Here is a 27,298-nt window from a genome sequence, read left to right as displayed (position 1 = left end):
GCTTAACACAGGCAATAATATTGGCAATGGAAACTTTGGATATTGGGAGACAGAGAGGTAAGAGAATACAGAGAGGGGACTAGAGCCTGGCGAAGTCCTTCTCATCCCAGTAAATTCTCCTTAAAGTGGCCTTAAGTCATAATGAACGCTGAAGCCATGGAAGAAAGATATACTAAGGAAAAAAACAATCTTTGTGACTTCCAAAAAGTACATCCATAATGTACATCTGTATTCTAAAATATAGTTTTTATTATATGTTTCTTTTCATTAAAAATGCACAAAATATATATAAATATTGGTTATATTATAGGAAAACAGCATCACTCGCTGGCGATCTAAGATTAGAGGACTGTTAGAGTTGGTTGCGAAGAAGCATTTGAAATCTACACCAAATGCACCCCATATTTTCCTAACATGTTCTTCACAATATCCACATTCTCTCTACTTAGGTAGTTCTTCTAGTCACTCACACATACACTCACGCGCGCACACACACACACCCCTATAATTGCTCTGGAAATGTACATGCTGTATAGGGAGTGGACTGCATCCCCCAAAGACCTCCCTGTCTTCTCTGTTCACATCACCTGGAGGCTCAGGCTGTGGCTCTGGAGGTAAAGGTGCTTCCCCTGGGACACTGGCCTTTCAGTCTCTTGAGCTTATCATGTGAGCCTAATCCTCTTTTTCCACCTCTTACACACTCATGTCACATCATATACCTGAAAGACAGTCTCCCCTGAGGTAGACAGTAAACCCACCCCAAGAGGTGAGTTAAAAGGTGTCCTTTGCAATGTGCCCAAACACTCTTGGCCTCTGAAGCTGAGTGTGGAACACTCCGGCAGCTGCTTTGTCCTGCATCTTGCCGTGTGGCCCAGAGTGTTATGTTCATCAGTTGTCTTCCTCCTCCTATCTGGCTCATGGACTTTGGGTGAGATGAAGAACCATAGACCTGCTGGGCCCTGTGGTCTCAGGATCCTCTTGGTTTATGTCTTCTCACTTGACCTCAAGTGGGCTTAAGAAGACCCTCCTTCAAGACAACATTCTCAGTACTTGTAACAAGGAATCATCATAGAGAGAATCCCAAAGTGCTTTTCTTAGAGCTTATATAAGCCAAAAAATGTCTTAGATTCCTCAAAATTGACCAGAGAGAGTTCAGACACGTTAACATGTAAGTGGTCAGCACTGGTGAGGTTGAACACCGCGCCCAAGTAGCTGCTGCGGGCCCACATCTGGCCGACAGTGCAGTAGTCCATCATCTTCTCCTCCATCAGCACCAGGTCCTGGGGATACTTAGAGTTCCTCATATAGACCTTGTGGTTCAGAGGCTGTTTCTTGCAGGACTGACCTCTGAAGTATACTTTGGAATACACAAAGTATAGCCCAGTGTCATTGATTACAAGGCTGCCCTTCTTATACTTCACCCCGGCGACCAGGGCAATTCCATAGGTGTCTTCCCATTCCAGAGGGATGGATCTTGAGTTGGGCTTGCCTGAAACCAAATCAGAAAGGAGCTTTTAGCCAGGAATGTTCATGCATCCAACAAACTAAGCTTCCAAGGCAAAACCGTGGGCCTTTCATCCCTTGAGCAAAAGTTATGGGGTTGTTGTTTTTAAAATATGTCTTTATTGATTTCAGAGACAGGAAGGGAGAGAGAGAGAGAGAGAGAGAGAGAGAAACATCAAGAATGAGAGAGTTATCCATCAGCTGCCTCCTGCATGCCCCCCACTGGGGATCGAGCCCCCAACCACACAACCACTTTCTGAAAGTCCACCCAGGCCAAGACTGGGCCTCTGCAGGTAACAGCTCACCCAGGACACACTGATGAAAATGACCAGCCATTCTGCTTTCCAGATACAAACCTGTCAAATGGGCCACTTTCCTCTGCTCCTCTTTTTCAGAGGGTGGACTGGGGTGACCTGTATCATAGAGAGATGAAAGTTATAAGTAAAAATGAGATATCAACTATTCTTTTGGTGGAACTCTAAACAGGGCATTTAAATAAAAGGTTTTTTTAAAGCATAAATGGCAACAGTCTAACATATACTAATGCAAATCTAAACTGTGGAACTCACAGCCTGTATTTCAGACACAGAGAAGTAAAAAAATAAACCCAATTAAGATAGATGCAGGCATAAATTATAATGTTATAATAAAACAACATTCATTAATGATTTTATTGATTAATAAGGAGCTGTCATATCAGGTACTGCATTTAGAATGTGCTACAACCCTTTCAGGTAGAGATTACTGTCCCACCTCCTAGAAGGCAAAGTGAGCTTAGAAGTTGGGTGGCTTGTCCAAGAAAGACCCGACTACTCAGTGTCAGAGTGGGACCAACACTCGGGGATCCTGACTCTCAATCTGCGACTCTTTCTACTCTGGCTTTACTGTCCCTAGGACTCAGCAGGCCAGAGGCCGAAGAGGACGGCTAATTCATCTCCTGGCTGCTAGGTCCTCCCACAAGGGCATTCTACAACCTGCCCCAAATTAATTATCCTAAGGTTCAAACACCTTGAATGGTTTCATTGAATGTGTAATTGTGTATGTTCCCACCAGCACACAGGAGTCCTGGTGTGACCTGAACACACCTAGCTCCCTGCCTCCTTGCCTTTGCTCATGCTGTTCCTTCTGCCCAGAACGCCCTTCCATACAGATCTGTGTGTCAAATTCCTATCAACCCTATAAACAGCATTGAAAAAAGCTCTTTCTTTGAGATACCCTCCCAAGCCTTTTTAATCAATTAGGATTTTCCCCTCTTTTGAAACCCAGAATCACTCTGTCTTCACCTCTTTTGCCAACTTGGACACCCACCCCTTTTCTGTGAAAACTGCATAACTTGTCTAACTGTCTCAAATAAATGGTAAACTCTTATTATAGGTTCAGTCCACTAGAGTATTTATTTAGCTCAGTTTCTAACACAGGGCACTTGATCAGTAAATGTTTGCTAAGTTAAATTGAGGAGTTAAAATAGATGATGGCTCTCAAAACAGACATTACTTCTCTGACTTCAAATATTTAACTGAGTAGAGCTACCACTTAGCTAATGAATTGAGCTAAGACATTTGAGAAAGATTCTTAGAAAGGTGCATGAGAATGCCCCAGCCAATGGAGAGCATTACCTGAGCTGTCACTACCTGTGTAGCCAGCTAAGATCACCCACCGTGAATGAGATGCTAGCGAACAGGAAAGGCAAAGCTGACTCTTGTCTACACTCCTGCACCATAAGCCATCTGCGCAGCTGATCTGGCGTTTGGCCATGTTCTGACAGGAAGTGGTGCATATCTTTATAGCCCTCAGAGAGACTTGTATGGTGTGGTTCTCATAGAAAACACTCAATAAGCTTATCTGCTGGATAAATACTGGAATAAACTGAAAATATATCCTACACTTTGGTGATGACTGTTTCCTGCCCCAGGATCTTTGCACATGCCATTCTCAGTGCTGAACTGCTTTCCCTACCCTCCCACCCCACCACACACACACACACACACACACCACCCCCACACACACCACCTCCATGAGGGGACTTCCCAGATTGCTCTACCTTAGGCACACTGAGCACACTTGGAAATGATGTGGTCTGTCTGCCTGCTTTTGCCCAGCTTCTCTAGCTTGCTTCAAGCTCAGCGAGGGCAGGCCCCTCCTCTCTCTTGTTCTCAGCGGTCACCCCAACCCAACTCCCAGCCTGGCACATAGGAAGCATCTCAAGAATATGGTTTTTAGCTGCTGTTTATTATGTTATCATCTCAATACACCATGGTGTATTTAACTAATCTTCTACTAAGAGGCATGTAAGTTCCTTCTGAACTGCTTATTATAAATAGCCTTATAAGGAAGTGATGAACATCCTTATACATAAATTTTTAGGCACATCTTTAATTATATTTTGAAGATGTATTCTTTGTGATATGATTACAAGGTAAATGAACAGTTTTAATCCTTTGATATATGTTTCCAACTACTTTTCGAAAAAGCTATAGTAATTTACAGGCCCACTGGCTGTCAATTCATGTTTAAGCCGGCCTTTGTCTCTCACATTTTTGCCCATCTGGGTTTTTATTTAACTTTTCCTAATCTGATGAACAAAAATAGGTTTTCCTTGTTTTAATTTGCATCTCTTATCTTATTAGTAAAGTTGCTAATTTGATTTCCGTGTGATAATTCACCAATTTCAGGTCATCTGGGTTGATCTAGAGAAGGAGATTGTTTTTGGGGTTGGTAGACCTGACTCATCTACTCTCTTGACTTTTAATCACTAAAATTACTCCAGAGAGTGGGTGAAAGATGAGTAGTTGGGTATCTGTTTCACCAGACACATTCCACTGATTTTCAAATATTTTAGTCTAGGAATCTTCCAAGGGCTTTATTGTTTCTAGCAAATATTTCTACTCTGCTTGTGCACATCTGGACTTTCTTACACTTAGGGCCTTGGACCCAGAGCTGGGGACCAGAGCATCCTAAGGTTGGCCCCTACATTCTAGGGCAGTAGAGAGACTTGGGTCACCTGAGTAGGCCCTTCCTGAGAAACAGGCTCCCTTACTTGCTGGCCAGTGCTGCCTTCTGTTTTCTTCCCAATTCCTAAGATGTATTTACTGTCTTCACAGAGGCATCTTGCTTGCTATCTCTATTTCTCACCCCATAGGCATCATAGAGAGACGGGAGTCGCCTTATTTCATGAGGCATCAGTCCACGTACTGGAAGGCCCTGTAGCTCCATACCAGTGGTTTGGGGCATGTCACCTAATCTGCCTGGTATTTTTCCTCTTCTGAAAAATGAGGTGACTGGACCAGATGCTGACTAAGCTCCCTTCTAACTCCTACCAAATCCAAAGTTCAATGAATTCTAGTTTAAAGAGCTAGTTTAAATCTATGTGTCCACAGTTTCCAAAACTATGCCCTGAACTTTCATGAGGTCAATGCTCAATGTTCTCACCTTCTTCCTGTCCTGGATCTCCTACAAAGGATTTTCCTTTATTATTGATGCTAGCTCACGATGACCTCTGGGGTGAGGCTGGGCCACCCTTTGAATAATGGCTGAAGTCTTCCCCCAAGCTTTCTAGTGACTGCAAAAGAACCTAATGTGGATGATCGATTTCCCACTTTTTAAAAGCTTAAATATATCCTATAAAATGTTTTAAATAAAGCTTGACTCTTGAGTAGCCTCTTAGAGAATTTAAAGAGGAGAAGACCTTTCCTACAAACATCTTTCTCTGCCCCTACCTCCCTGCTCTTCTGAGAAGTTACAGCCACTGCCCTGTGTATGGGACCCAAGAGGCCAAGGAAGGAGACTGACCAGGAGCCAGCTGTTCAGGGAACAAAGGTCTAAGGTTGTAGCAGTGTGTGTCTCTTCCCAAAGTCAGGTGGAAATTATTCTGAATTGTGTGCAGTACTCAGATACACTGATTTTGAACAATTAAATTGACTTCATAGTTGAGGGCAGCTCAAGGAACCAAAAGGACCAGAGATTCAGAATCTGCCAGGATTCCCACTGTAGTAAAATGTGCCCGAGAACAGATGAAATTCATGGCATTCCACCCACAGGTCCCAGCTCTGGGACCATCTTTGGAAACTCAATGCACGTGCACAAAAGGACTCACCTATTTGCTTCTCCAAAGATGATTCTATGTGCCTTTGGCTGGAGGACTGGCAAAGAGAAAGAGAAAAGTCCTATAATAAATATAAAGTTCTTTAAGCAAAGGAGGCAGAATTGTCAAATAAACCAGGCCCTGGAAAGGAATCTAAATACCTCACAGACTCTCCTACCTGGGGCTTTGGCTGGGCAGCTGTGCTTCCCCGTGCCTCAGTCTTGTGATTTGGAATACTTCCAATATTTTTAACTCTTTTTTTTAAAAAAAAAAATAGTTTGGCCATTTGCACAAATTCACTTCTAATAAAGACTGAGAGTCCCTTTTCCTTCTTGAGTCATTAAAGACATGGCTCACCAAGCTGACTTGCCAACTCAGAAAGGAAGAGTGTAGCCGTCAGTCTTATTTTGGCCCTGATCCCTTACGCGATTGAAAACATTCCTTTTACTTATGTGAGCCTCCAGTGCTCTGTCTGTAGCATAGAAGGACCAGAATGATCCATTTCTAAGACAGGAATAAAGGACTGAAAAGCCCTTGGCCAGGAAGACTGTGGTCCGTGTGGACCAGGACAGCCTGACCCCTCCACCACTCAGAGCTGTCTCAGGCCCAGCACTGGGGACCCAGCCACCCCAGGCAGCTTACCTCTCTGAGCTCGGCCAGCTCCTTCTGCAGGTTTAACAGCTGGAACATCCCGAGCCCCAACGCCACCAGGGCCACCAGAATCATGAAAAACATCACAAGGAGACACAGGCCTGTGTTGTGGTCTCTCCTCTTCTTCAGCGGTGGCAGTGGCAGTGGAGGCAAGGGGGGTGGTGGTGCCTGCGGCGGTGGCGGCGGTGGCGGCCTCCTCTGACCGGGCCTTCCGGGCACCGAGGAGGGACAGGGGAGGACTGTCCTTGGAGGAGGAGTCCAGGGGGAGGGGGCCCCGCTGTCCACCCAGTAGATTTGGGGGTATGGGTAGTTCAGGGGCTGCTGCATGGCAGCCGCAGGCTTGAGCAGCCCCCCGCAAGGGGCGTTCCTGCTCAATCCGTGGAGTCCAGGTGTCACAGAGGGGACATCCGCTGCTGACTGCTCGACAGGAGGGAAGCCGGCTCCTTCTTTATAGAGTTTCCATGGTCAAGGGAAACACCTCGCTTTTGTTCTCTCAGCTTCTCAGAGAGACACCCACTCACTTTGCATCTCAAGCCGAGAAGCCTCAATAAGCTCAGAGCAAACCCCGGGAAGTTTCCACCCACACTCTTCTGATGAAAGCTGCCCCAGCCCGATGGCCGCTCGCGCTCGCTCGCCGGAGGGCCTGCCAGAGCAGGCAGGACCCCGCGCGGCCTGTGGCCCCAGCCACCGCCCAGCTCGGGGACAGTGCCCACGGGCTATATCAGGCACTGAGGGGAGGAGCTTGGAGCTGTGGCCGGAAGCACTGCTTCTGCATCTCACCTTTAGCAGAAAAGGCTCGTCCCCCACTGTCATCCCCGGCCCGGCACAAAGCCCTAGGACCTGACCTTGCAAAGCACCATCCCCCACTGTCATCCCCGGCCCGGCGCAAAGCCCTAGGACCTGACCTTGCAAAGCACGTGAACTTACAGGTTAAGCAACTGCCCCACCCACTCTCCAGAGATTGGATCAGAGGTTGCAAACCAGTGGCCCATACGCCTTAGGAAACCCACAGACCTGTTTTGTTTGTGCCTCACAATGTTTTTTCTTTTCACTGGCTGCCCCTTTATAAAATTAGGGTAGTTCGTATTAAACATATGTTTTCTCTTCTGTTTTTTGAACATTAGAATATTGGCCATCTCTGCAAATGCAGTCAGCAGGATCTGGGTAGCAGCTGCCCTCACGGGTGCTCCAGATTTCCCAGTCTGCACCCCTCCTCGCCATGGCCAGTGCTGTCCTGGTCCCCAGAGGCCTTGCTGTTTGCAGCCTCAGTTATGATTGTCAGGTGAAATGCAGGCTGCCCAGTTCAATTTGAATTTCAGATCAATAATAAATAATTTTTAGGATAAGTAGGTCCTAAATAGTACATGGAATATACTTTAAAATAATTCCTTTTTTTATATGAAGTTCAAATTTAACTGACTGTCCTATTCGTCTTCCCCTACCCCTGCGTGTCACTCAGGACAGGCCAGGAAAGCAGAAGCCGCTCCAAGTATGCAAAGTAAGGAAAGAGCTAATACAGGGATTGAAGGCTGGGCAAGCAAAGGTCGGGGGGCCACTGAAATGCAAAACCCTGAAATGCAAAACTCCTGCTACAACCCGTAGTGTTAGCTGCCAGCAGCACTCGAGTGGCTGATTCTTAGAAGGCACGAGAAGGCTCTAGGAACCCACCTCACTGCTTCTGCCGTCGGCCACATGCCTTTCAGCCGCTGTCATGAATGATGGCTTCTCGTCTCTCCCCTCCAATCTCATGCAATTGCTTCTCCACTGGCAGACCCCAGTGGGGATCCCCCTTGCCAGGGAATGTAGGGATTGTAACAGATAGGCTTCCAGGGGCAGGGATGGCACTGGGTATTAACGAATGATATGTGCTGCTCTGTCTGCCTTGTTCACTGGGTACAGTCTCAACCAATACACGCTGACTGAAGTAACGAAGGCAGGAGGGTCCCAGGCCAGGAACAGGACTCTGATGGGAATGAGAGATTCTTCTGCGACCTCACTCGGTGACGCCATGTGCCCCATCTCCTGACGCTCTGCGGGTGCTGCTGGTCTGCTGGCTTTATCTCACTGTGGGAGCTTGATGGCATTCAGATGCAAGTAGAAGTCTGACTGTGTGGGTCAGCTGTCGCAAATAACATTCCTGTGGCTTCCACGGCCTTGACAATGAGATCTGAAGCTTCATCGTGGCTTCTAAGCCCCTGCATTTTCTGGGCTCGTCCTAACTCTATGGCTTATCTCATCCTGCTCTCTTCCTCTCTCGCCACACTGTGGCCACACTGGTCTTTCAGTTCACCAGACGTGGCAAAGAGATGCTACCGTTCCCCCCTCGCCAGTTTGGCCCAGTGGTTAGGGCGTTGACCCCCAGCTGGCCCACAGACTGAAGGGTCTCGGTTTCGATTCTGGTCAAGGGCACTTACGTCAGTTGCAGGCTCGATCCCTGGGCCCAGTTGGGGTGAGTGTGGGAGGCAACCCATGTGTCTCTCTCACATCGATGTTTCGATCTCTCTCTCTCCCCCTTTCCACTCTCTCTAAAAAAGCAATGGAAAAAATATCCTCAGTTGAGGGTTTAAAAAAAAAGATGCTGCCGTTCCAAATTTAGACGTGGCTGGTGTTAGAGACACTCCATAATTATATGCTGATTTGATGATTACAGATGAGGAAATTGACACTCAAATAAGTTAAGTGACTTGCCTAAGGTCACACAATCTGTGGGCATTTGAGCCCAAATTCTAACCCCAAAAGGCCGCAATATGAGTGATTACGAAGCAAAAATGCTCACGTCTCCCCCATGAGCCAGCACCCCCAAGTGCACAGGGCTGGGAGCCCACCTGCAGGGTGGTGAGGAAGTGGGGTGGGTGCGAGGCACACCCCAAACACCATCTATTAAGACTGGAAATGCCTGGGTCTTGCAGGCTCTTTCATGAGCACCTTCTTGATGTTTGATACACTTCACTGCAAAAACATGTGTCATGGTGGGTTTGTGGGAAAGCTAGATGCACCAAAGATGAGCTGAAATGTCAAAGTCGTTGCTTTTGTCACCCACTGTTTCCTTTGAATGTCTGGCAGAGGTTGGTCAGGGCTGTGCAGCTGGGTGCCTCGAGAGCCTCCATCCTCGGGGCCCACAAGGAGCCAGTTTTGCGCACGCAGCCTCCGAGTCTGGTGTGGCTCCCGGACCTTGCAACAGCAAGAAGGGGACCCACGAGTGAAGAGTGCTGGGCCTGTACCCGTTTGTTATCTCACAGATGAGGCCCTCACCCCAGAGCCTGGTTTGGAACCCAGCTGCAGCTCTGTCTCACCAACCCAGAACCTTCCATGGCTCCCGAATCTCAATGCTAGAATAATGTGGTCATCCTATCATGCCCCTTCCTTCACAGATGAGGACCTGAGCTCCACGGGGGTCAGAGGATTCCCCTAAGGCTGCAGCTGGTGTGTGGAAGAGTCACAAAGAAAACCAGTCCTGTCTCCTTGTGCAGCCCACCTCCCCACGGACATCTGAAACACTGGCACGCCCAAGTGCCCTCAGGACAGTGAGGGACAGCTGTCTGAGTCAGCTTCTGCTCTGTAACCTGGCCCAGGAGCACCAGACCTTGCAGTGTATCCATCCTGGCATTTCTCACCCCTCAAATGAAGATGACTACACTGTAAAGAAAGGGAGAGCTCACCCTGGGCTCCCATCCCCCAAGGGTGGGGATTCCAGTAAGGGAGCAAAGGTCCTGGGGTTTCCTTCACCTGGCAGCTCTGAATTAACTCACCTCACAGCTCTGCACCTTCCTTACTCCCACACAGCAAATACTTCTCTCACACCTGCACCCTGACGTGTGTGTGTCCCTGTGTGTGTGACCTTCTGCAAAGGCCCCCGCTCACTCTCCCTGAGCTTGGGTTAACCATGCAGGGTGGAGGAAGGGCCTGGAGAGGGTCTGGCAAAGAATAAAGGCACGGATAAGGACCTAGTAACCGTGGTCCCTTAAGAGTCTGGTTCCCAGACACTCCTTCTGCTGGTTCTGTTTCAGCTCCAGCTCCCCAGAGTGAAGGGGGGGTTGGGGGGGGCACGGGTGGGTAGGATACTGAGGAAGCGGTCAGAGGATGGCAGGAAGCACTTCCTTTCGCAGAAGGCCTTGGGGTTGAAGCTAAGTGTCCTGACCTCTCTGTTCGGAAATCTCTAATTTACAGACGCACATTTTCTATGTTCTCTACTTTTTCACATCTTCCTGCACTTCTTGGTGTGAGAGGTGCCTTTGTTCAGTCATGGGAGTGAGAAATTAAATCAATCTTAGCACCAGCCATCTGTTCATTCATTCATTCACTCATTCACTCACTCACTCTGCATGTGCCACGTGCCCTGTGTCAGACGCGGGCCCTGCCTTGGGTCTCAGCACAGTGTGATCATCCGGTATAACTCCCTGGTTGTCCAGGAAGCCTGAGATGAAAGACCGTCCCCAGTGCCACTGAGCACCATGGCCGAAGCAGATCCCTTCCTTCTTTTCTTAAATGTAAGCCTGTTCGAGTTGGGTTTCTGACACTTGAAACCAAAAGAGACCTAAGGAACTCACCCCAAGGACACTGGGTGGAAGCTTAAAGGGAGCAAGTTTCAATGAAAGGGTCGTGACCAATGTTTTGTCACTGGCCTCGGGCGTTTGAGCACTGCCAGCCCGAGAAGAGGAAAGGTCAACCCCACCCAAATGAGATGCTGCTCTAACTCGGGTTCCCAGGTGACAGAGCCCAGCTCACCGAGAGCAGAGCTCATCGACTGACATCTTATCCCCCACCCACCTAACCTTCCAGTGAGATTCAATATGAGCAAATGAAACTGCTTTTGATGAGGTTTCGCCTCCTCTGACTCCCACAATGCTTTCCAGGTCCCCAGAGTATAATTTTTAATTTAGAGGCAGCCAAAGAGACCTGAATTGGGGTTCATCACCAGCCACATTTCCTCCATTTATAATAGGAATCCCAATCCCCAAGTCCTTCCTCCCACCTCTGTGACCACTGTCCCTTGCTGCATGGACACTGGTCCTTCAACCAAGAGGCAGCATTGGCCCTTCGTGACTTACTACGGCTCCTAGTTTTCCAGTAGATGCCCTGAGCACCAGGCACCATATACTACTGCAGGGATACAATGGAACGGAGGTGCCCCGTCCTCCAGGAATTTCCACAGCAAACCATCAGCAGGGATCTTGTTAGCAGCTCTCAGATTATAGAATGACTAAGTCACGGGCAGTCAGAAGAAATAACACCTTTCCGAAGCGCATGCCAGTCAGTGGTGGGTTCCATCAGCCAGACCTCATCTACTTGAAACGTGTTTAGAAAGGTCTCACAAATCCAAGTTCAGGAGAAACTGTCAATCTGAGAAGGGATCGGATTCCTCGTTGCTCATTTGATCAGAGCCTTCCTGCCAGCCTGGCTCAGCCTGTCCCAGGGGCAGTGAGGTTAGCTGCACCCGCACCCAGCCGTCCCCTCCCGCCACCAGCCCTCCTCCTCCGAGGGAAGGCACACACGTTGGCGGGCTGTCCCCCCACAGCCACCCTTCCAGGGCACAAGCATCCCAGGCAGCCTGTCGCCGGAGGCTGCTCCCCTCCTCATGCAGAGTTTTAGACTGGTCACTTTCTTTTGGGTTGGCTCTGACACAGCTCGAAAGTCAGGGTTTCCAGAGATAAGGCAGATCAGAGGCTGCTCTGCCCACAGCCCTCTGTGGTCTGGGCTGCGCTCATTCCGGCGCACAATGGAACATGTGCAGGCTCTGCCCGAGCAGCAGTGATTCAGCCCTCCCCTTGTTCCATGGGCTGGTGACACACGGGCAGAGGGAGCCCAGCTGTGGGTCTTCGACAAAACCAAGCCAGACTCCAGGTACCCTTGCTGTGGTTCTCAGAGTGTTCCACAAAGAGGCTTTAACCACTGGAAACTCAGGCAGCAGAGGCAGACCGAAGCACAGCACACAGAGAGTAAGGAGCTGCTCAGAGACGGGGCTGTGCCAGGGGCAGCTTCTCCTGTCTAATGGCTGTGCCCTCCATTCGCCGGGGTCTTCTCTGGCGTCAATTGTCTTGCATCAGGTCATCCTTCCTCACATCCCCTGCCTGCTCCATCTACATGACGAGTTTGCAACCTCTCGCCTGGCTTCAGAATGTCTGATTTAAAAATCCCACCACTGCCTGGCCAGCATAGCTCAGCAGTTGAGCATCTACCTAGGATCCAGGGGATCTGTTTGATTCCCTGGTCAGGGCACATGCCCAGGTTGCGGGCTCAATCTCCTACGTGCAGGAGGCAGCCCATCAATGACTCTCATCGGTGATGTTTCTCTCTCCCTCTCCCTTCCTCTCTCTGAAATTAAGCCATATTTAAAAATAAATAACTATCCCACCATGATTACACTTATACGGTGGAATACTACTCAGCCGTGAAAAAGAGGAAGACATCTTACCCAGCAGGGCAGCACGGAGGGACCTGCAGATTATTACCTACGTGGAAAAGTCAGGCAGAGAGAGACAAGTATCACATGATCTCACTCATGTGGAATCCAAGGAACAAAATAAACTGACAAAGTGGAGACAGACTCATGGATACAGAGAACAGACTGACAGCTGTCAGAGGGAGGGGTCTGGGGGCTGCGCGAGAACGGGGAAGGGATTAAGCAAAGAAAAACAAAGACAGACTCCTGGACACAGACAACCGTGTGGTGGCTGCCAGAGGAAGGGGTCCCGGCGGGGAGCAGTAGAGGGCACGGGGGATAAATGGTGATGGAAGGAGACCTGGCTTCGGGTGCAAAACACTCAATACAACATACAGATGATGTACTGTAGGCTTGTACACCTGAAGCCTGTATAATTTAATTCACCGATGTCACTCCCAATAAATTCAATAAAATTAAAATTAAAATACCACCATGCTAGCATCGGGGCCCCGGGCAGGCTACCCTGAGATATCCCACAATGGCATATGAATTATTTTGAACTAAAATCACCTGAAAAGCAGCAGGAGTGGGAAGAGCTCTCTGCCTCTGGTCTGCCCCCTTAAAGCAGGAAATCAATCTCTGTGGCAGATCCCTCCCTGCTCCTGAAGGACTGAGAGACAACCTATCACTAGCGGTAAAGTCCAGGGTCCTGGGGCAGAGGTTCCCATTCTACCCCACACCCACTCTGCCCCTGCTGAGACACGCCTGGAACACCATCTGAGAAGCCCCTGGGATCACGAGGAATGGGTTCCATGCGCCCCCCCTCTCGAGTTACTCAAGGAAAAGGCCTCCCCAGGTAGCCTACCTCTTCAGAGTGACTCTTTTCTCTGTAAGGGACTCATTGTTTTCCTGGGATAAATACCTATGAGGATTGTTCTTGTCCTTGACCCAGTCTTCTGAACTCAGTCTCCCTGGTCATTTGTGTCTCTAGTTTCTCCCATGCTCGATTCTATATAAAAACTAAGTTTTTCTCATGTACTCTTTTTTTTTTTGGAATTTTGTTCTGTGTCCTCTATGGAGAAAGGCAATGAAGATGAGGAAATGACTCACTTTCCCTCTGAAAGAGATTAAAAAAATTCCTATGGTGCTCATAGGAAGTTAATTCAGTTGCTTAACCCAGAAGAGAACCCGCAAGGGCCTACAATCATAGCCGAAGACTGTCATCTCAAACACAAGCCACGGTCACAGGGGCTAGGCAGTCGTCTGGAGGCCTCGCACCTACTCATTAATCTCCACGAGCAGAAAAGCTCATGATGGTGGCTCAGGAATGGCATCTTCTTAAGATGAAAGAAAGCCAAGAGGAGATATGACCTTTATCCTGGGAAAGAAATTAAACTCCATGGGGTCAAGGTCCAGTTGTGGCTATGACACTCATTGCATTTTATGCCTCTGAGCTTTTTAGGGCTCTTTCTGGAAGGAACGCCCTCCTGATGCCCTCTTCTAACCCTCTCCTTCCCCTACAGTGCCCATCACCACCGCTACTTCCATTGCCTGGTGAACCCCTACTCATTCTGCAAGACACAGGTCAGAATCTGCCCCGCGCAGGCCCCATGACACCCTCCCATTCCTAGAGCTCTTCCCGGAGCCTCAAGCCTAGGAAGGAGGGGTGGAGGCAGACGCAGTAGCACACTGTCATCATAACATGACGATGAAACGTTAGAAGAGAGGCAAGTGTGGAGGGATGAAGGTTGGAACTTTTTTCCTGAATGTGTATTTGGACAGTCTTTGCCTGAAAGTTAGGATTTCGTTTTCTTTCTTGGAAGGTGTGTGTGTGATCATCTCTTCTTCTCAGGCCACACCGTAAGAGAAAGCAGGACAAGATGTGACACAGCCCGCAGCATCCGGCTAGGCTGCTGGGCTCCTCTCACCCAAAGGGTGCTTTACGTTAGGAGAATGGACTATTGGACTATGAAGACTTTAAAGGCCTGGGCTGTGCTACCCAGGAAAAGTTCTGAAATGGGTTAGACAATAAAAGATCTTCTGTTAGGCCCCTTTGGAATTCAGGGAAATAAATCAGTTGCCAACAATCAAGTTATCAGATTCCATAGAAAAAGAGAATCTGTAATACATAGGATGAAAGTCAGTGGATTACACATTTGGGGAAAATTAGTTCATCTCATTACCAGTGGAAGTTTGTGCATCTGTACTTCCTCTTACAGGAGGTACGGAATATATTAGCAATGAATGTTTCTCTGTGGTCATCTTGAGGAAAAGCAATCATCTCCTTGGCTCTGGCTGGGTAGCTCAGTTGGTTAGAGCATCATCTCGATACATCAAGGTTGTGGGTTTGATCCCCAGTCAAGGCACATTCAAGAAACAACAAATGAATGCAGGAATAAGTGAATAATGAATCGATTGTTTCTCTGTCAAATCAATTTTTTAAAAAATAAATCATTTCCTTAAATTTCATGTATCGATCGTCTTTTAGTTATATGACTCCTCCTTCATAACTATGGTAGGCTGGAAATACAAATGTACAGCCACTGTTCAAAGATGTATTAATTGACATTTGTCGTAAGTAACAGTATGAATCAGTTTAGAGGCACCATAGGATTGACTGAAGGTGATCTGGTCAGCACGAGGCTCAGACTCTCACTCCTGGGTAACCTACAAGGAGGCTTACTAATCTTTTTTTTTTTTTTAAATATATCTTTATTGATCTCAGAGAGAGGAAAGGAGAGAGAGAAAGATAGAAACATCAATGATGAGAAAGTCATTGATCGAGCCCGCAACCAGTGCATGTGCCCTGACGGGGAATCGAACCCGATGGCCTGGATCCCAGGTCGACGCTCAACCGCTGAGCCACGCCCGGCCGGGCAAGGTTTACTAATCTTTACAATCCAATAGTGAGCAGAGAGGGCTCTAACCCGATCTATCTACAGTGAGAAAATACACACTCTGAAATGCCGTTTTATTTAGTTGATGGAACTATATAATAGGCAAACAGCAATGGGCCAGAGCTAGCCTGGGAGAGGCCACATGGCCCTGCGGTCAATGCTTGAGGCATTGTTGAGTGACTTGATGAGCTCGATTGCTCTAGGACATAGACACTGACCAGGGCTCGAGTTCAAGTGGCGCTCTTGTGTGCAGGGTGTTCTGGGGTTGTAGGGGGAGATCAGAGACTCTTGGGGGGAAGGAGAGCCACAGTTTCCGTTCTCTGTGCTGGCTGTTATTTTTAAGTAGAGCCTCTTTGATGTGTTCATTAGCATCTCCTACTCCCTCAAATCAATATTCTTTTTCATGTGGGGATTTTGAGTCATTTTGTACTTCCTTTTTTAAAGTTCCATAAACCCAATAAATAAGAATTCTGATTGCCTGCTCTTGGGGACAGCAAACTTTTCTTTACCACTGATGTGAATACTGTTCATTTCTCTTCATTGCTGCCTGGTTCTTAGAACTGCCCTGTGTGGGCTTCCTGACCCCTAAGGTTAAGGGCTGTGGCAGCCCCTGCCTCGTCAACTGTGCTCATAAAGTATTTGCCTTACCTCATTGAACAAAATACCTTTTTGAAAGGACTCATATTCTTTTACCTGATGACTACATGCTGAATGCATTCTTTCTATATCCATTAGGCAGAGCACCTCCCAGAAAACAGGTGGATACGAAGCAGGTGGATATAAAACTGATGTTATATTGCATTCTAGGAGGCACACCCCCTACGATGAAAGCAGGGAGGAGCAAAGGCAGGAAAACCAAGAGAAGTGCAAAGTGGAATCAGAAGTCACGGACTTCGTTCGTTCAGAGTAATCAGCTAAATTAGGCAACGTGTAAGGAAAGATAGTTCAGAGGAAAACACTCGGCATAAGATGATTGGGGAAATAATACAAGCCTAAGAGCTAAGCCAAACTATGATCTTAAGAAGAGGACTGGGCCCTGGCTGGGTAGCTCAGTTGGTTGGAGCACCGTCCCATACACCAAAAGGTTGTGGGTTCGATTCACTGTCAGGGCACATACCTAGGTTATGGGTTCACTCTCCAATCAGGGTGCGAGCGTAAGGGAGGCAGCCGATCGATGTTCTTCTCTCTCCCCCTTCCTCTGTCTCTAACATCAATAAAAATATGTACTCAAGGGAGGGTTAAAAAAAAAAAAAAATTGGTTCACCACAATAGACAAAAAGGAGGGCCCAAAGCAATATAAACACCCGAACTGTTAAAAGTACTGATTCTGGATACATCTTCTCTTTTGTAAGAATGAGTTAAGAGGACAGTCTAATACTCTGCAGAGAAAGGGAAAGAGAAGTATCACGAAGATGCAGACAAAATTTGTCTTGGAAAATTCTGACCACAATTCTTCAGGAAAGTGTGAAATAGGTCTTAACATCTATACAGAAGTCACAGGCTGAGAAACAAAGACAAGTATAATAGGAAGAATTTCAAAGCATCTTTGGCAGAGACAATGACACGTTCACACACGCCCTCCTTTTCCTGGACACCAGCGGAACTTGACTGCCTACTTCCCAGCGTCCCTTGCGGCTGGGACACTGTCACTAGCCTTACACTGGAATGTGAGTGTAAATGATGTCATTCTGAGGAAGTTGAGAACAAGTGTGCCTTCCCAGTGCTCGCCCATCCCCTTTTGCATCAACTGCTGAGACTGTGTTCCAAATGTCATGGTCTTAAGATTGAGAAGGGCCACCCACCCTCATTGGACTTGACGTAAATGAGAAATAGATTCCATTGTGTTAATCCACTGAGATTAAAGGGTTGATTTGTTACAGAAACATAGCCCAACCTAAGCTGACCAATTCAGAACCAAAAACACAACAGATCTAAAAACCAGGTTGACAAGTATATTATACTATCAGTATAATCAGTTATTTAAGACAGAGAATAAAACAACTGGAGAGATGTTCAAAAGCATTTGATAAAATCCAAATTCTATTCCAAATGAAAATATTTAAGTCATTAAGATAAAATAGCTTAAACTAATAGCCATTTCTCTTAATAATGAGCCATTGTAAGCTTTCCTATTTTTTTGGTTTCACAAACAAGAAAAGGGTGCATGCTAGCACCACCATTGCTTAACATTGTTAAGCCCAAGCGAATGTAAAAAGAGAAGCGAAAGTATAGATTATTTACCTGGAAAAACTAAGACTCAGCTGAGAAAAAAAATGTACCATGATTGCCAACAGCATTAAGGGACTGCTTGAGATGAGTAACCATGAACTGAAGTGACAACAGTCCTGGCGACTGTCCCTGGCCTGCTGTAGTCGGTGGGTACAGGTGTGCAACAGGCAGAAAGTTTGACTTCACCAGGGTGGTCCTTTTGCCCGGCAAGTACATCAAGGCAAGAGAGGGGCAAAAAGCTGAAGGTGATGCGAGGGAGCAATTTTAAGGATTGGCCATGGACTTCAAGCTGGGTGTGACTCTAGTATTGGGGTCATGTAGGTGAATGTCCTGATTCTTAAAAAACACAAGCTCAGGCATTTAGAGGTGAAAGGTCATGATGCCAAAGTTTCAAATGGTTCACCCCAGAAAAGTATGTGGTATATATACACACACGTGGACAGACAGACACACACAAAAAATGTTAACTTGAATTTATGTAGAGGTGCACAGGTGTTCAACTTTTCTATGGATCTGAAACTTTTCAATTTCAGAAGTTGGGGAAAAGCATGAAGTTTTTTAATAACGTTATTCTATGAAATGTAGAGTTTTCAAAAAGGAGTTTTTTTAAATAAATAGATGTGTTCAACTAGGTTAACAAATATAAGTTTATATCTATTTCATATTCATGACTACAAGTTTACATATTCAAATTGGGCACACAGCTAACACTGGAAAGTCAATAAATGGCAAAATAAGCACAATAACTGGAGACAAGGAACCAAAAAACAGTTGCTGGTGGGGGCAGGGAATCCTTGGTGGGGGAAGGGTGGTGGTGGGGTAGTGTAGTGGCAGAGAGAACTGTTTTTCTGTATAAGCCTTATAATTCCTCAAACTACATGTACAACTTTTAAAAAATTCAATGAAAAGAAGTTTTACTTTGTATCTTTGCTTTTATCGATCCCTCAGTTTCTTATTTCATACTGTTTTAGTGCTTTATTTAACATTAGAGGAAATGAACTGAGGTGGACTATCGAGGAGCAGCCATATACGTACATATATACATAGCTTTGCTTCTTACCAGGCACAAATCTATTAACAGGAATTTTCATTTTTCTCCTTATGTAGGTATAATCTTAGAGAGGGAAAATAAAACCCAAATTGTAAAATGTTATGCTCTAATTAGATGTGGAAAAATTAAATGAGTAGTCTTAAAGATGGCCCCTAATAAGAGAAAAGCACATACATGTATTGTATCTACTAAATAAAAATTCAGTGCACTCCTTATAGTGTTTGAAAGGATTAAATTGTGACTATATTGGAACAAAATGTTCACTGACAGTTCAATCAGCTTGCAGTTGGCTGAAATGTAACCTGATGTAGCTGAACTTGGTTTCTAAAGTGACAAAAACTTATATCTATGTTCAGAGTAACAAATTTGTATGTTTTCCTTCAAAGAACAGAGGAAGCAGCAATTAATAAAGACAAGTGTTCAGATTTATTTGGAAATTCACAGTTTCTAACGGCACTACAGCTCTGTTGTCACACACTGAGCGTCAGCTCCGCACAGTGCCGGGTGCTGCACGTGCTTGACTCCCGCTCCGCCTCTGCTTCCCCTGGACCGCTCTTCAGTGGGTTTCTGTGCAATCAGACCTTCTTGCTCTGAATGGCTAATTGTACAGACTGGGAAAAAATGTCAATCACCTAAAACACACTGTTAATCTGAAGCAGCAACTTAAACAAAAAGGCTTTAAATAAGTCACATTACAAACAATACCCAGAAAGGTATTAGACAAATTTAAACACAGTTACTACAAAAAGTGCTCAATAAGTTATAACTTAAGTCTGACAACATAAAATGGTCAACTCTCTCCCTTTCAAAAAGAAGCTTTTCACTTTCACCCATTACTGTACAAACACATACAAATACAGCCGCCAATTAAAGAAATACAAGGACAAAATGAAGACACACGCACACGGACAGCACACACATACACCTCTGCACATCTGTAGCCAATACAAAGCCAACGCAAAGGACTAGTAATCCCTGTGACTTGACCAATTCAACAGGCTCGGCAAACTCACTGGCTGGTTCTGTGCATGTCCATGGGCAGTGAGTGTGTCACGTGGAACCTGGACTCATTGCGAAAACCTTCACATTTTCTATTTGTAGCAAGTGAAAGTCTGTAGGATTGGTGCTTACTGTGAATGTTTAAAATGTAATGTTGCTACAGAAAACCTTTACAAGTGGTGACATGTGTTTAAAAGGCAAATTTATAAAAAAATGTATTTGCAAATACCAGTCATTTGTAAGAAAAGATCTTGTAGTTTCGTTTTCCTCGTTGAGTTAATTGCTACTGAAAACTAATGTGAATTAAATTAAATGAAAATAACATTTAACAGTATCACCATTTACCTAAAAACAGACTTAAAAATTCCAGCGAGTGCTTGTTTCAGGTGAGATGCTAATCAGAGATCTAGTCGGCAAGTCGGCAGGCTCTTCACACGGTCTGACCCACGTGACTGAACTCCAGGAGCAGATCACCTCAAAGCCCTGTAGTGTTTGCAGCTTCAAAAAACTAACAAAGTTATAAAAGAAATCAAATGACAGAAAAAGTCCCCCTCCTCTTCCAGTGGCATTATAAATAGACAAAAGGCACATAAATATGGAAGGTGCAAGAAATAGGAACAAAGCTACAGGAAGAGGTTCAGGCTTCCATTCCTATCCCACCCAAGGGACTGGGCTTCCAAACTACCAGTAATTAATCTGTGAAAAAATGTCTTTAGAAAATGTCCACCACTGTCCTGTGGGAAGTAATCAGCCTTGCAGAACTGCAGCTCATTTACCAAGACTGACTGGCACAATCCCACCTACTTTTAAAAAGGCAGAAGCCATAATTTCTGAATACTTTTCCCATTGTTATTTCTCCCTCCCCCAAACCCTTCAAATACCACAGACTGTTCTTCAAAGAACAACAGAAAGTCTCCAGTAAGAAAAGTTTGATTATTCTAGATGTGTCCCGAGACTGCTGTCACACCAAATGTCCCCACGGTGAGCTCTTTGTTTCCTTTGATGATGTCATGCAGGCTCGGCAATGACCCCGACTTAGTCTGTATCAGTGTCTTTATTAACTTTCCTTGGTCTTGGACTTTAGAGCGCCTTCGTTTCAAAGCCCTCTTCTCAGTTTTTGTCTTTTGGGACTGTCCATTGCACAGACTCGTGCAAGCTGAAATGCCACAAAAATATGACTCTTCTGACTGTGACGAAGTTTCCGAGCTCCCTTCCGAGGGAGGACCCTTGTAAGAAGAGTGATACACTTCTCCCACGTGAGAAAAGTCTCTCTGGTTCGTGAAGGGCTTTCTTCCTTTTATGTCTCCATTGGCTACAGGATGTGACGGGTCTGCCGGCTTTATGGTCTCTATTTTGTACTTGCAGCGTTTCTTCTATAACACCAGCAAAAGAAAGGGTAGGAATTAGACCTCCAAAAGTTAGCTACCTCATCAAACATCTAGAGAGCTGTGCTAATGGAGAAGTGCCACCTCCTGGTGAAAAGTAAAACAGTGGTCTGTTCTGTAAGACACCTTCATTTCCTTCCTATTTAGTAAATGTTGCTCAGTAAAAGCTCTCACCTGCCACCTCTGAATACAGACTGGGGGCACTAACTCACATCTGAATACCTAGGATGCACTAGATATTATACTAGTTGCTATCATGTGTATCTTACTCACCAACCCTGAAAAGTGAGGATTTTATCCCTGGTTTTGGGTCCCTGCCCAACTCAACATAGTAAGGTGCCACATTGCGGCTGAATCCTAGGCTATGTGACTCTAAAACCCACATTCTTTCATCTACAATCACCTCTAATCAAGATGAGCACAACTTACTTGGAGAAGCAAATGGAAAAAGCACAGGCTGTGGAACCAAAAAAGCCTAAATCTATCCTGAGTTTTGCCACCTACCGAATGGGTCATGTAAAGACAAGAACTCTGAGTTTCAGTTCTCTCATTTGAAAAATGAGGCTGTACCCTGCCAGGTGGCTCAGTTGCTTAGAGCATCATCCCATACACCAAAAGGTTTTGGGTTCAATTCCCAGTCAGGGCACATATGGGAGGCAACCGATTGATGTTTCTCTCTCACATCAATATTTCTTTCCCTCTCCCTCTTCCTCTCTCTCTAAAATCAATTAAAAACAAAACAAAAACAAAAACAAAACCCCACATATCCTCGGGTGAGGATTAAAAATAATAAAATTTTTTAAAAATTGAGGCTGTTCTGAGGATCACAGGATGGCGTACACTCTGTGCCTGACGTGCACTGGTCCTCAATTCATGGCTACTAGCCAGGGATCAACAAGCTTTTCACACATAAAATGATTTCAGGCTTTGCAGGTCACACACTGTGTCTCTGGCATATTCTTTTTTATTTTGCCACTCTTTAAAAACCACTCCAGATTCATACAAAACATGCCACAGGCCAGATATGGATTACGGATCATAGTATGCTGACCCCTGTAAACATTCATTTATATCATTACCATGACTGAAAAGAACAGTAATTTAAGGACCACTTAAAAGTTATATTAAACCTTTCAACCTATTTCTTCATCTACTCCTTACATTACCCACCAATACACTTAAAAAGAAACAAAGTATTACCTTTTTTTCTGGAGAGAACTTGAGGGGTTCTACAATGTACAAAGCATTTGGGTCTACTATAGGTAAGAAAAAATAAAAAGCAAATGTAAACTAGATTAGGCTACAATTAAACACAACAAAGTATTATATTATCGCTTAGGGATTTTTCCTAACAGAACCAACACATTTATATTTTCACCAGGTTAACCATATATTTATGCATTTTAAGTTAGTAAGCCAAGAGCAACAAGGTGGGAGCAAGGTGGGAGATGGTTCTGTTCTTATTTTGGGCTTGGTCACCTTCCCTCAGTCTTTAATTAATAGCTGGCTATCGGCAACACAGTGACAATCTTTCGCTGGGCCCAGTCCTGCCCTCTTACCTGATGAGAAAATAACATCACCAGTACACTAATGCCAAACCTACAAGGCATCTGAATATTTTCCTAAAGGACTAATTTCTACACTGTGTTGCAAATGTGGGTTAATACTGTACAACAAGCAGCTGTAACCATGTATTAAAGTCAGAGGAACAGAGACACGAAACCAGATCTAAGACTTTTTTTCTAATTGTTTATTACTATGATTTACTATAATCAAAACTTTAAACTACAAAACCTAAAAAAAGCTTGAACATGCAATATAAATGACCAAACGATAATGAATGAACACTTCTGGCATGGTGAGTACATTAGAAATATTAGTTTTAGGTTTCTAAAATTTCCTTACTTAAAGCACATTCAAGACAGCCCTATGCCAACCACATGGACACAATAAACACACGAACACAAGAGGGGCTAAGAGACTTTAGTCCCGTTGAGAAAATTAAGATGAAAGGATCTGTGGAATGACAGAGGCAGAAGTCTGTAAGCAGAAAATTCACTATAAAACTTTAGATGCCAGAAATTTATTAACATGAGTCAACCAATTATATTTTACATTATATACTAGGAATCTGTTGAGAAAGTCATCAAATACAAAAAATATCCAACTATTCCTCCAGTCATGTCTATCAGATTACTAATCTACACAAATTGTTTTTTTAAAAACATGTCTATGTTTGGAATGGGTGTTAATGTTATTCAGATCACCCTCTCCAACAAAAGCAACTAAATAGGGTGGATTTTTTATCACCAAAAAGCATCAAAAGCTGCCAAGATAAGCACGTAATCCCCAGACCAAAATGGAAGGAAAAGTAGGAATCCAAAGAGTCAAATGGACCACAGAAGTCATTTCTGTCCAGAGAGCATGTGCCAATGCAAGAATTTGTGGACTTGAGTTCTGATGGCAGCATAAGGGAATACGTCGAAAATCAAGCCTCAGGGCCCACTCAAAGCAGCAGTTTGTAACATCTCCTCTGGCTCCCCAACAGTAAGCTGGGACTAAAGAATGAACCCATGCAGGGCCTGACGGTCCAAATCCCCATCACCTGGCGGTCCAACAAACCTCAAGCCATGAATGTAGTTTTTCTGAATGTAAAGCAAACAAATTCTCCTGGAATAAGGACGTACATTCTAGCCCTCAAACTGTCCCTACAAATAATTTTTCAAAGAGATGGACTAGCACACAGATAACCACACACACAAATCTACAAAGCACCTTGAGCAAGAGTTTGCAAAGACAACTAATGAACAGATTTTTAAAATTTTAAGATATCAGAATGATCAAACAGACTGTAGATATAGTCACATATACTATATTTAAATAAAAAGCTTAAAAATACCTTCAAGAAACATAAAACAAAAAGGACCTAGATATTTAAAATATACTAAAAGAACTCCTAGAAATGGCAAATAACTAAAATTTAAAAGTCAACGGATGAATTTAACAGCAGACTATATATAGCTATAGCCTGAAAAACAGATCAGAAGAAATCATCCAAAATGTAGCACAGAAAAGCAAAAATATGGGAAATAGGAGGAGTTTAGGAGACAAAGGTTAAACAGAAAGAAGGATTAACACATTTAATTAAATGGAGATTCTAAAATGAGGCAGAAGTATTATTGTGGGGGGAAAAATAGGTAAGAATTTCCCGGTATGATAAGAGATACCAATTCAGAGATTCAAAGAGCCCAACAAATTTAAACAGAAATTTAAAAAAAGATGTGCCTATATTCACAGAAAATCCAAATGACTAAAAGACATGAGATGCTCAACTTCACTAGTAATCAAGTAAATGCAAATTGCAACTGCAATGAAGTTAACCAACACTTTAAAACTTGACAATTCTCAGTGTTTGTTGGCAAGAATGTAGAAGAATGGGAATTCTCCCAGTACTGATGGAAGCATAAACTGTTACAGCCACTTTGGAAAAGTTTTCTATTACCTTGTAACGTAGATAAGCACACCCTACAACCCAGCAATTTCACATCAGGTAATATTCCTAGAGAAACTCATGCAACTATGCTCTAGCACATAAACAAAGGAATGTTCACAGCAACATCTTTTATAATAGCCCCAAACTGTAAGCTACAGGAAAATGTATAAATACATTATGATTTGATCAGTTACTGAAATACTACAGAATATTGAAAATGTAATGCAATCACGTGTGTGAACCTTACAAATAGAATACTGATGGAAAGAAAACAAAACACATATGGGGGTGGGCAAAGTAGGGTTACAGTTGTGCGTATGCGAAACACACAGAGTTTATTCTTGTATTATATATTTTTCCACACAGACAACTGTAAACCTACTTTTGCCCGTGCCTGTATGTTATGATTCTATTTACACCTTACAACCTCACACCATGTTAACTCAAAATGGTTAAAGACCTAAACATATGACCTAAAATTATGACATTTCTAAAAGAAAATGGGAAAAACTTCATGACACTGGACTTGGCAATGATTTCTTGAATTCTTTTTTTACTATTTTCTATTGATTTTTTTTTAGAGAAAGAGAGAGGAAGGGAGAGAAAAAGAGATAAACATTGACTGGCTGCTCCCATGCCCCACCCCTGCCCAGGGGATTGAGCCCAAAACCTGGGCATGTGCCCCAACCGAGACTGGAACCAGCTACCTCTCGGTGCATAGGACAACGCTGCTCAACCAACTGAGCCACACTGACCAGGGAGGAAATGATTTCTTGAACAAGACAACAAAAGCAAAATAGACAAATGGGGCTATGTCAAATTTAAACACTTCGGTCTATCAGGAACACAATCAAAACAGTCAAAAGGCAACCTCTGGCCCTGGCCAGGCGGCTCAGTTGGTTGGACATCGTCCTGTACACCAAAAGGTTGTGGGTTCGATTCCTGGTCAGAGTTCCTACCTAGGAGGCAGGTTTGATCTCCTGGATATGACATGCTAGAGGCAACTTATCGATGTTTCTCTCTTACATCAATGTTTCTCTCCCTCACCCCTTTTCTCTTTAAAATATCCATAAAAACATATCCTCAAGTGAGGATTTAAAAAAATTTAAAAAGGTAATCTATGAAGAAGGATAATATATTTGTGAATCATATATCTGATAAGGGGTTAATATCCAGAATATATAAAGAATCCCTACAATTAAACAACAACAAAAAAGCTCAAATAACCCAATATAAAAATGGGCAAAGTGTTGGAATATGATTTACAAATAGCCAAAGAACACATGGAAAGATACTCAGCATCACTCAGCATAAGAGGAACGTAAGTCTAAACCACAATGAGTTGTATCACCTCACACCCATTAGGATGATTACTATAAAAAAACACCCAGAAAACAAGTGGTAGGACTGTAAAATGGTACAACCATTTGGAAAACAATATAAAGATTCCTCAAAAGGTAGAACTCCATATGATCAAGCAATCCCACTTCTGGGTATATGTCCAGAAGAACTGAAAGCAAGGTCTTAAAGAGGTATTTGCGCACTCATGTTCATAGCAGCAATATTCACAATAACCAAGAAGTGGAAAAAACCCAAATGCCCATTAACAGATGACAAAACAAAATGTGGTATATATGTATAATGAAAATATTATTTAGTCTTAAAAATGAAGGAAATCCTGTCACATGCTACAACATGAATGAACCTTGAGAACACTGTGCTAAGTGAAATAAGCTAGTCACAGAAAGACAAATACTATATTATCCCATTTACATGAGGCATCTAAAGTAGTCAAGTTCATCGAAACAGAAAATACAGTGGTGGTTACCAGGGGCTGGGTGGAGAGGAAAAAAGGGAGCTGCTCAGTGCATACAGAATTTTAGATTTACAAAATTAAAAAATTCTGGAGATATTTCAATTAAAAATTTCAGTTGCAAATAAACACACCAGCCAAAAGAAGAAAAAAGAGGGGGGGGGGAAGCAGGAAGGAGGAAGAGTTTCTAGTTCTAAGTAAACACACATGTAATGGGTTGTCTGTAAACCTTTGTGATAATAGCAAAAGAGTAAAGCTCAGGAATGATTACTTGAATGACTTAACCAAAAGAAATAGACTGCTTAGTTACTAATTCCTAAAGAAAGAGAGAAGTCAATGATTAAGAAAGCACTCCTAATTGAAATACATAATTAGTTTGGTTATTTTAATATTGCTATGAGGTTAAGTCTCTTAATTAGCACTAATTAAAGCACTACTTATAAAAGTACTGATATAGGAAAATAGCCACTCAGTATACATCCATTCATTGACACTTAAGTATTCACTGAGTGTTAGCCAGTGAAAATGAAACACTATTATAGATTCTGGGCTTTAAAAAAAAGATCAGATTTTTTTCAGAAATGCCTCATAGTTCTAAACTAGAGGCAAAAGGAGTCCTACCTGTACAGGAAGAGGAAGCAGATAAGCACAGGATGCTATGGGAGCACATTCAGGTTTTCCATATCTGGTGAACTGTCTCAAACATCCCTTTCTAAAAAGAAATACTTCTAAACAGGAGCAAGTGCAAACAAAGCTACTAATGGCTCATTAAATTCAGCCCCTCCCCACCCTCTGGGCTTTCAGGAACAGAGAA

The 27,298-nt window shown here is 44.2% G+C and overlaps 2 protein-coding genes across 9 annotated transcripts in view; both read right to left on the bottom strand.

The window, feature by feature from the left end:
* Window positions 1–1,071: 1,071 nt before the first annotated feature.
* FASLG (Fas ligand) lies at window positions 1,072–6,562 on the bottom strand. The gene is made up of 4 exons (XM_016221393.2): window positions 6,227–6,562; window positions 5,597–5,642; window positions 1,860–1,916; window positions 1,072–1,489 (listed from the first exon to the last, which is right to left on the bottom strand). Exons 1-4 carry the CDS (start codon window positions 6,560–6,562, stop codon window positions 1,095–1,097), a joined length of 834 nt encoding a protein of 277 aa, XP_016076879.1. The 3' UTR covers window positions 1,072–1,094.
* A 12,635-nt stretch (window positions 6,563–19,197) lies between these two features.
* Window positions 19,198–27,298, bottom strand: part of SUCO (SUN domain containing ossification factor) — a 48,439-nt gene continuing 40,338 nt past the window's right edge. For 6 of the 8 annotated variants that reach the window (XM_016221450.2, XM_016221454.2, XM_016221447.2 and 3 more), the window contains 2 exons: window positions 22,379–22,434; window positions 19,198–21,166 (listed from right to left, as the gene is read on the bottom strand). In XM_016221450.2, the coding sequence (XP_016076936.2) occupies window positions 20,732–21,166; window positions 22,379–22,434 (491 nt within the window). In that variant the 3' untranslated portion in view covers window positions 19,198–20,731. Of the gene's footprint in view, window positions 21,167–22,378; window positions 22,435–23,253; window positions 27,197–27,298 lie in introns of those variants that run through there. The other 2 variants (XR_001603846.2, XM_016221451.2) reach the window with 2 other exon arrangements.

Source organism: Miniopterus natalensis, chromosome 19 (assembly GCF_054644295.1).
Source record: "Miniopterus natalensis isolate mMinNat1 chromosome 19, mMinNat1.hap1, whole genome shotgun sequence".
In the NCBI taxonomy this organism is placed as follows: Eukaryota; Metazoa; Chordata; class Mammalia; order Chiroptera; family Miniopteridae; genus Miniopterus; species Miniopterus natalensis.
This window is presented reverse-complemented; position numbering and strand designations above follow the sequence as displayed.

Bases quoted from the DNA above. Each gene is read 5' to 3' on its own strand.
- FASLG (XM_016221393.2), bottom strand. From the start codon at position 6,562: ATGCAGCAGCCCCTGAACTACCCATACCCCCAAATCTACTGGGTGGAC. The intron at 1,917-5,596 runs GTGAGTCCTTTT...TCTATGATACAG, and splicing joins ATCTTTGGAGAAGCAAATAG to GTCACCCCAGTCCACCCTCT. The intron at 1,490-1,859 runs GTTTGTATCTGG...ATTTGGTTTCAG, and splicing joins GAAAGTGGCCCATTTGACAG to GCAAGCCCAACTCAAGATCC.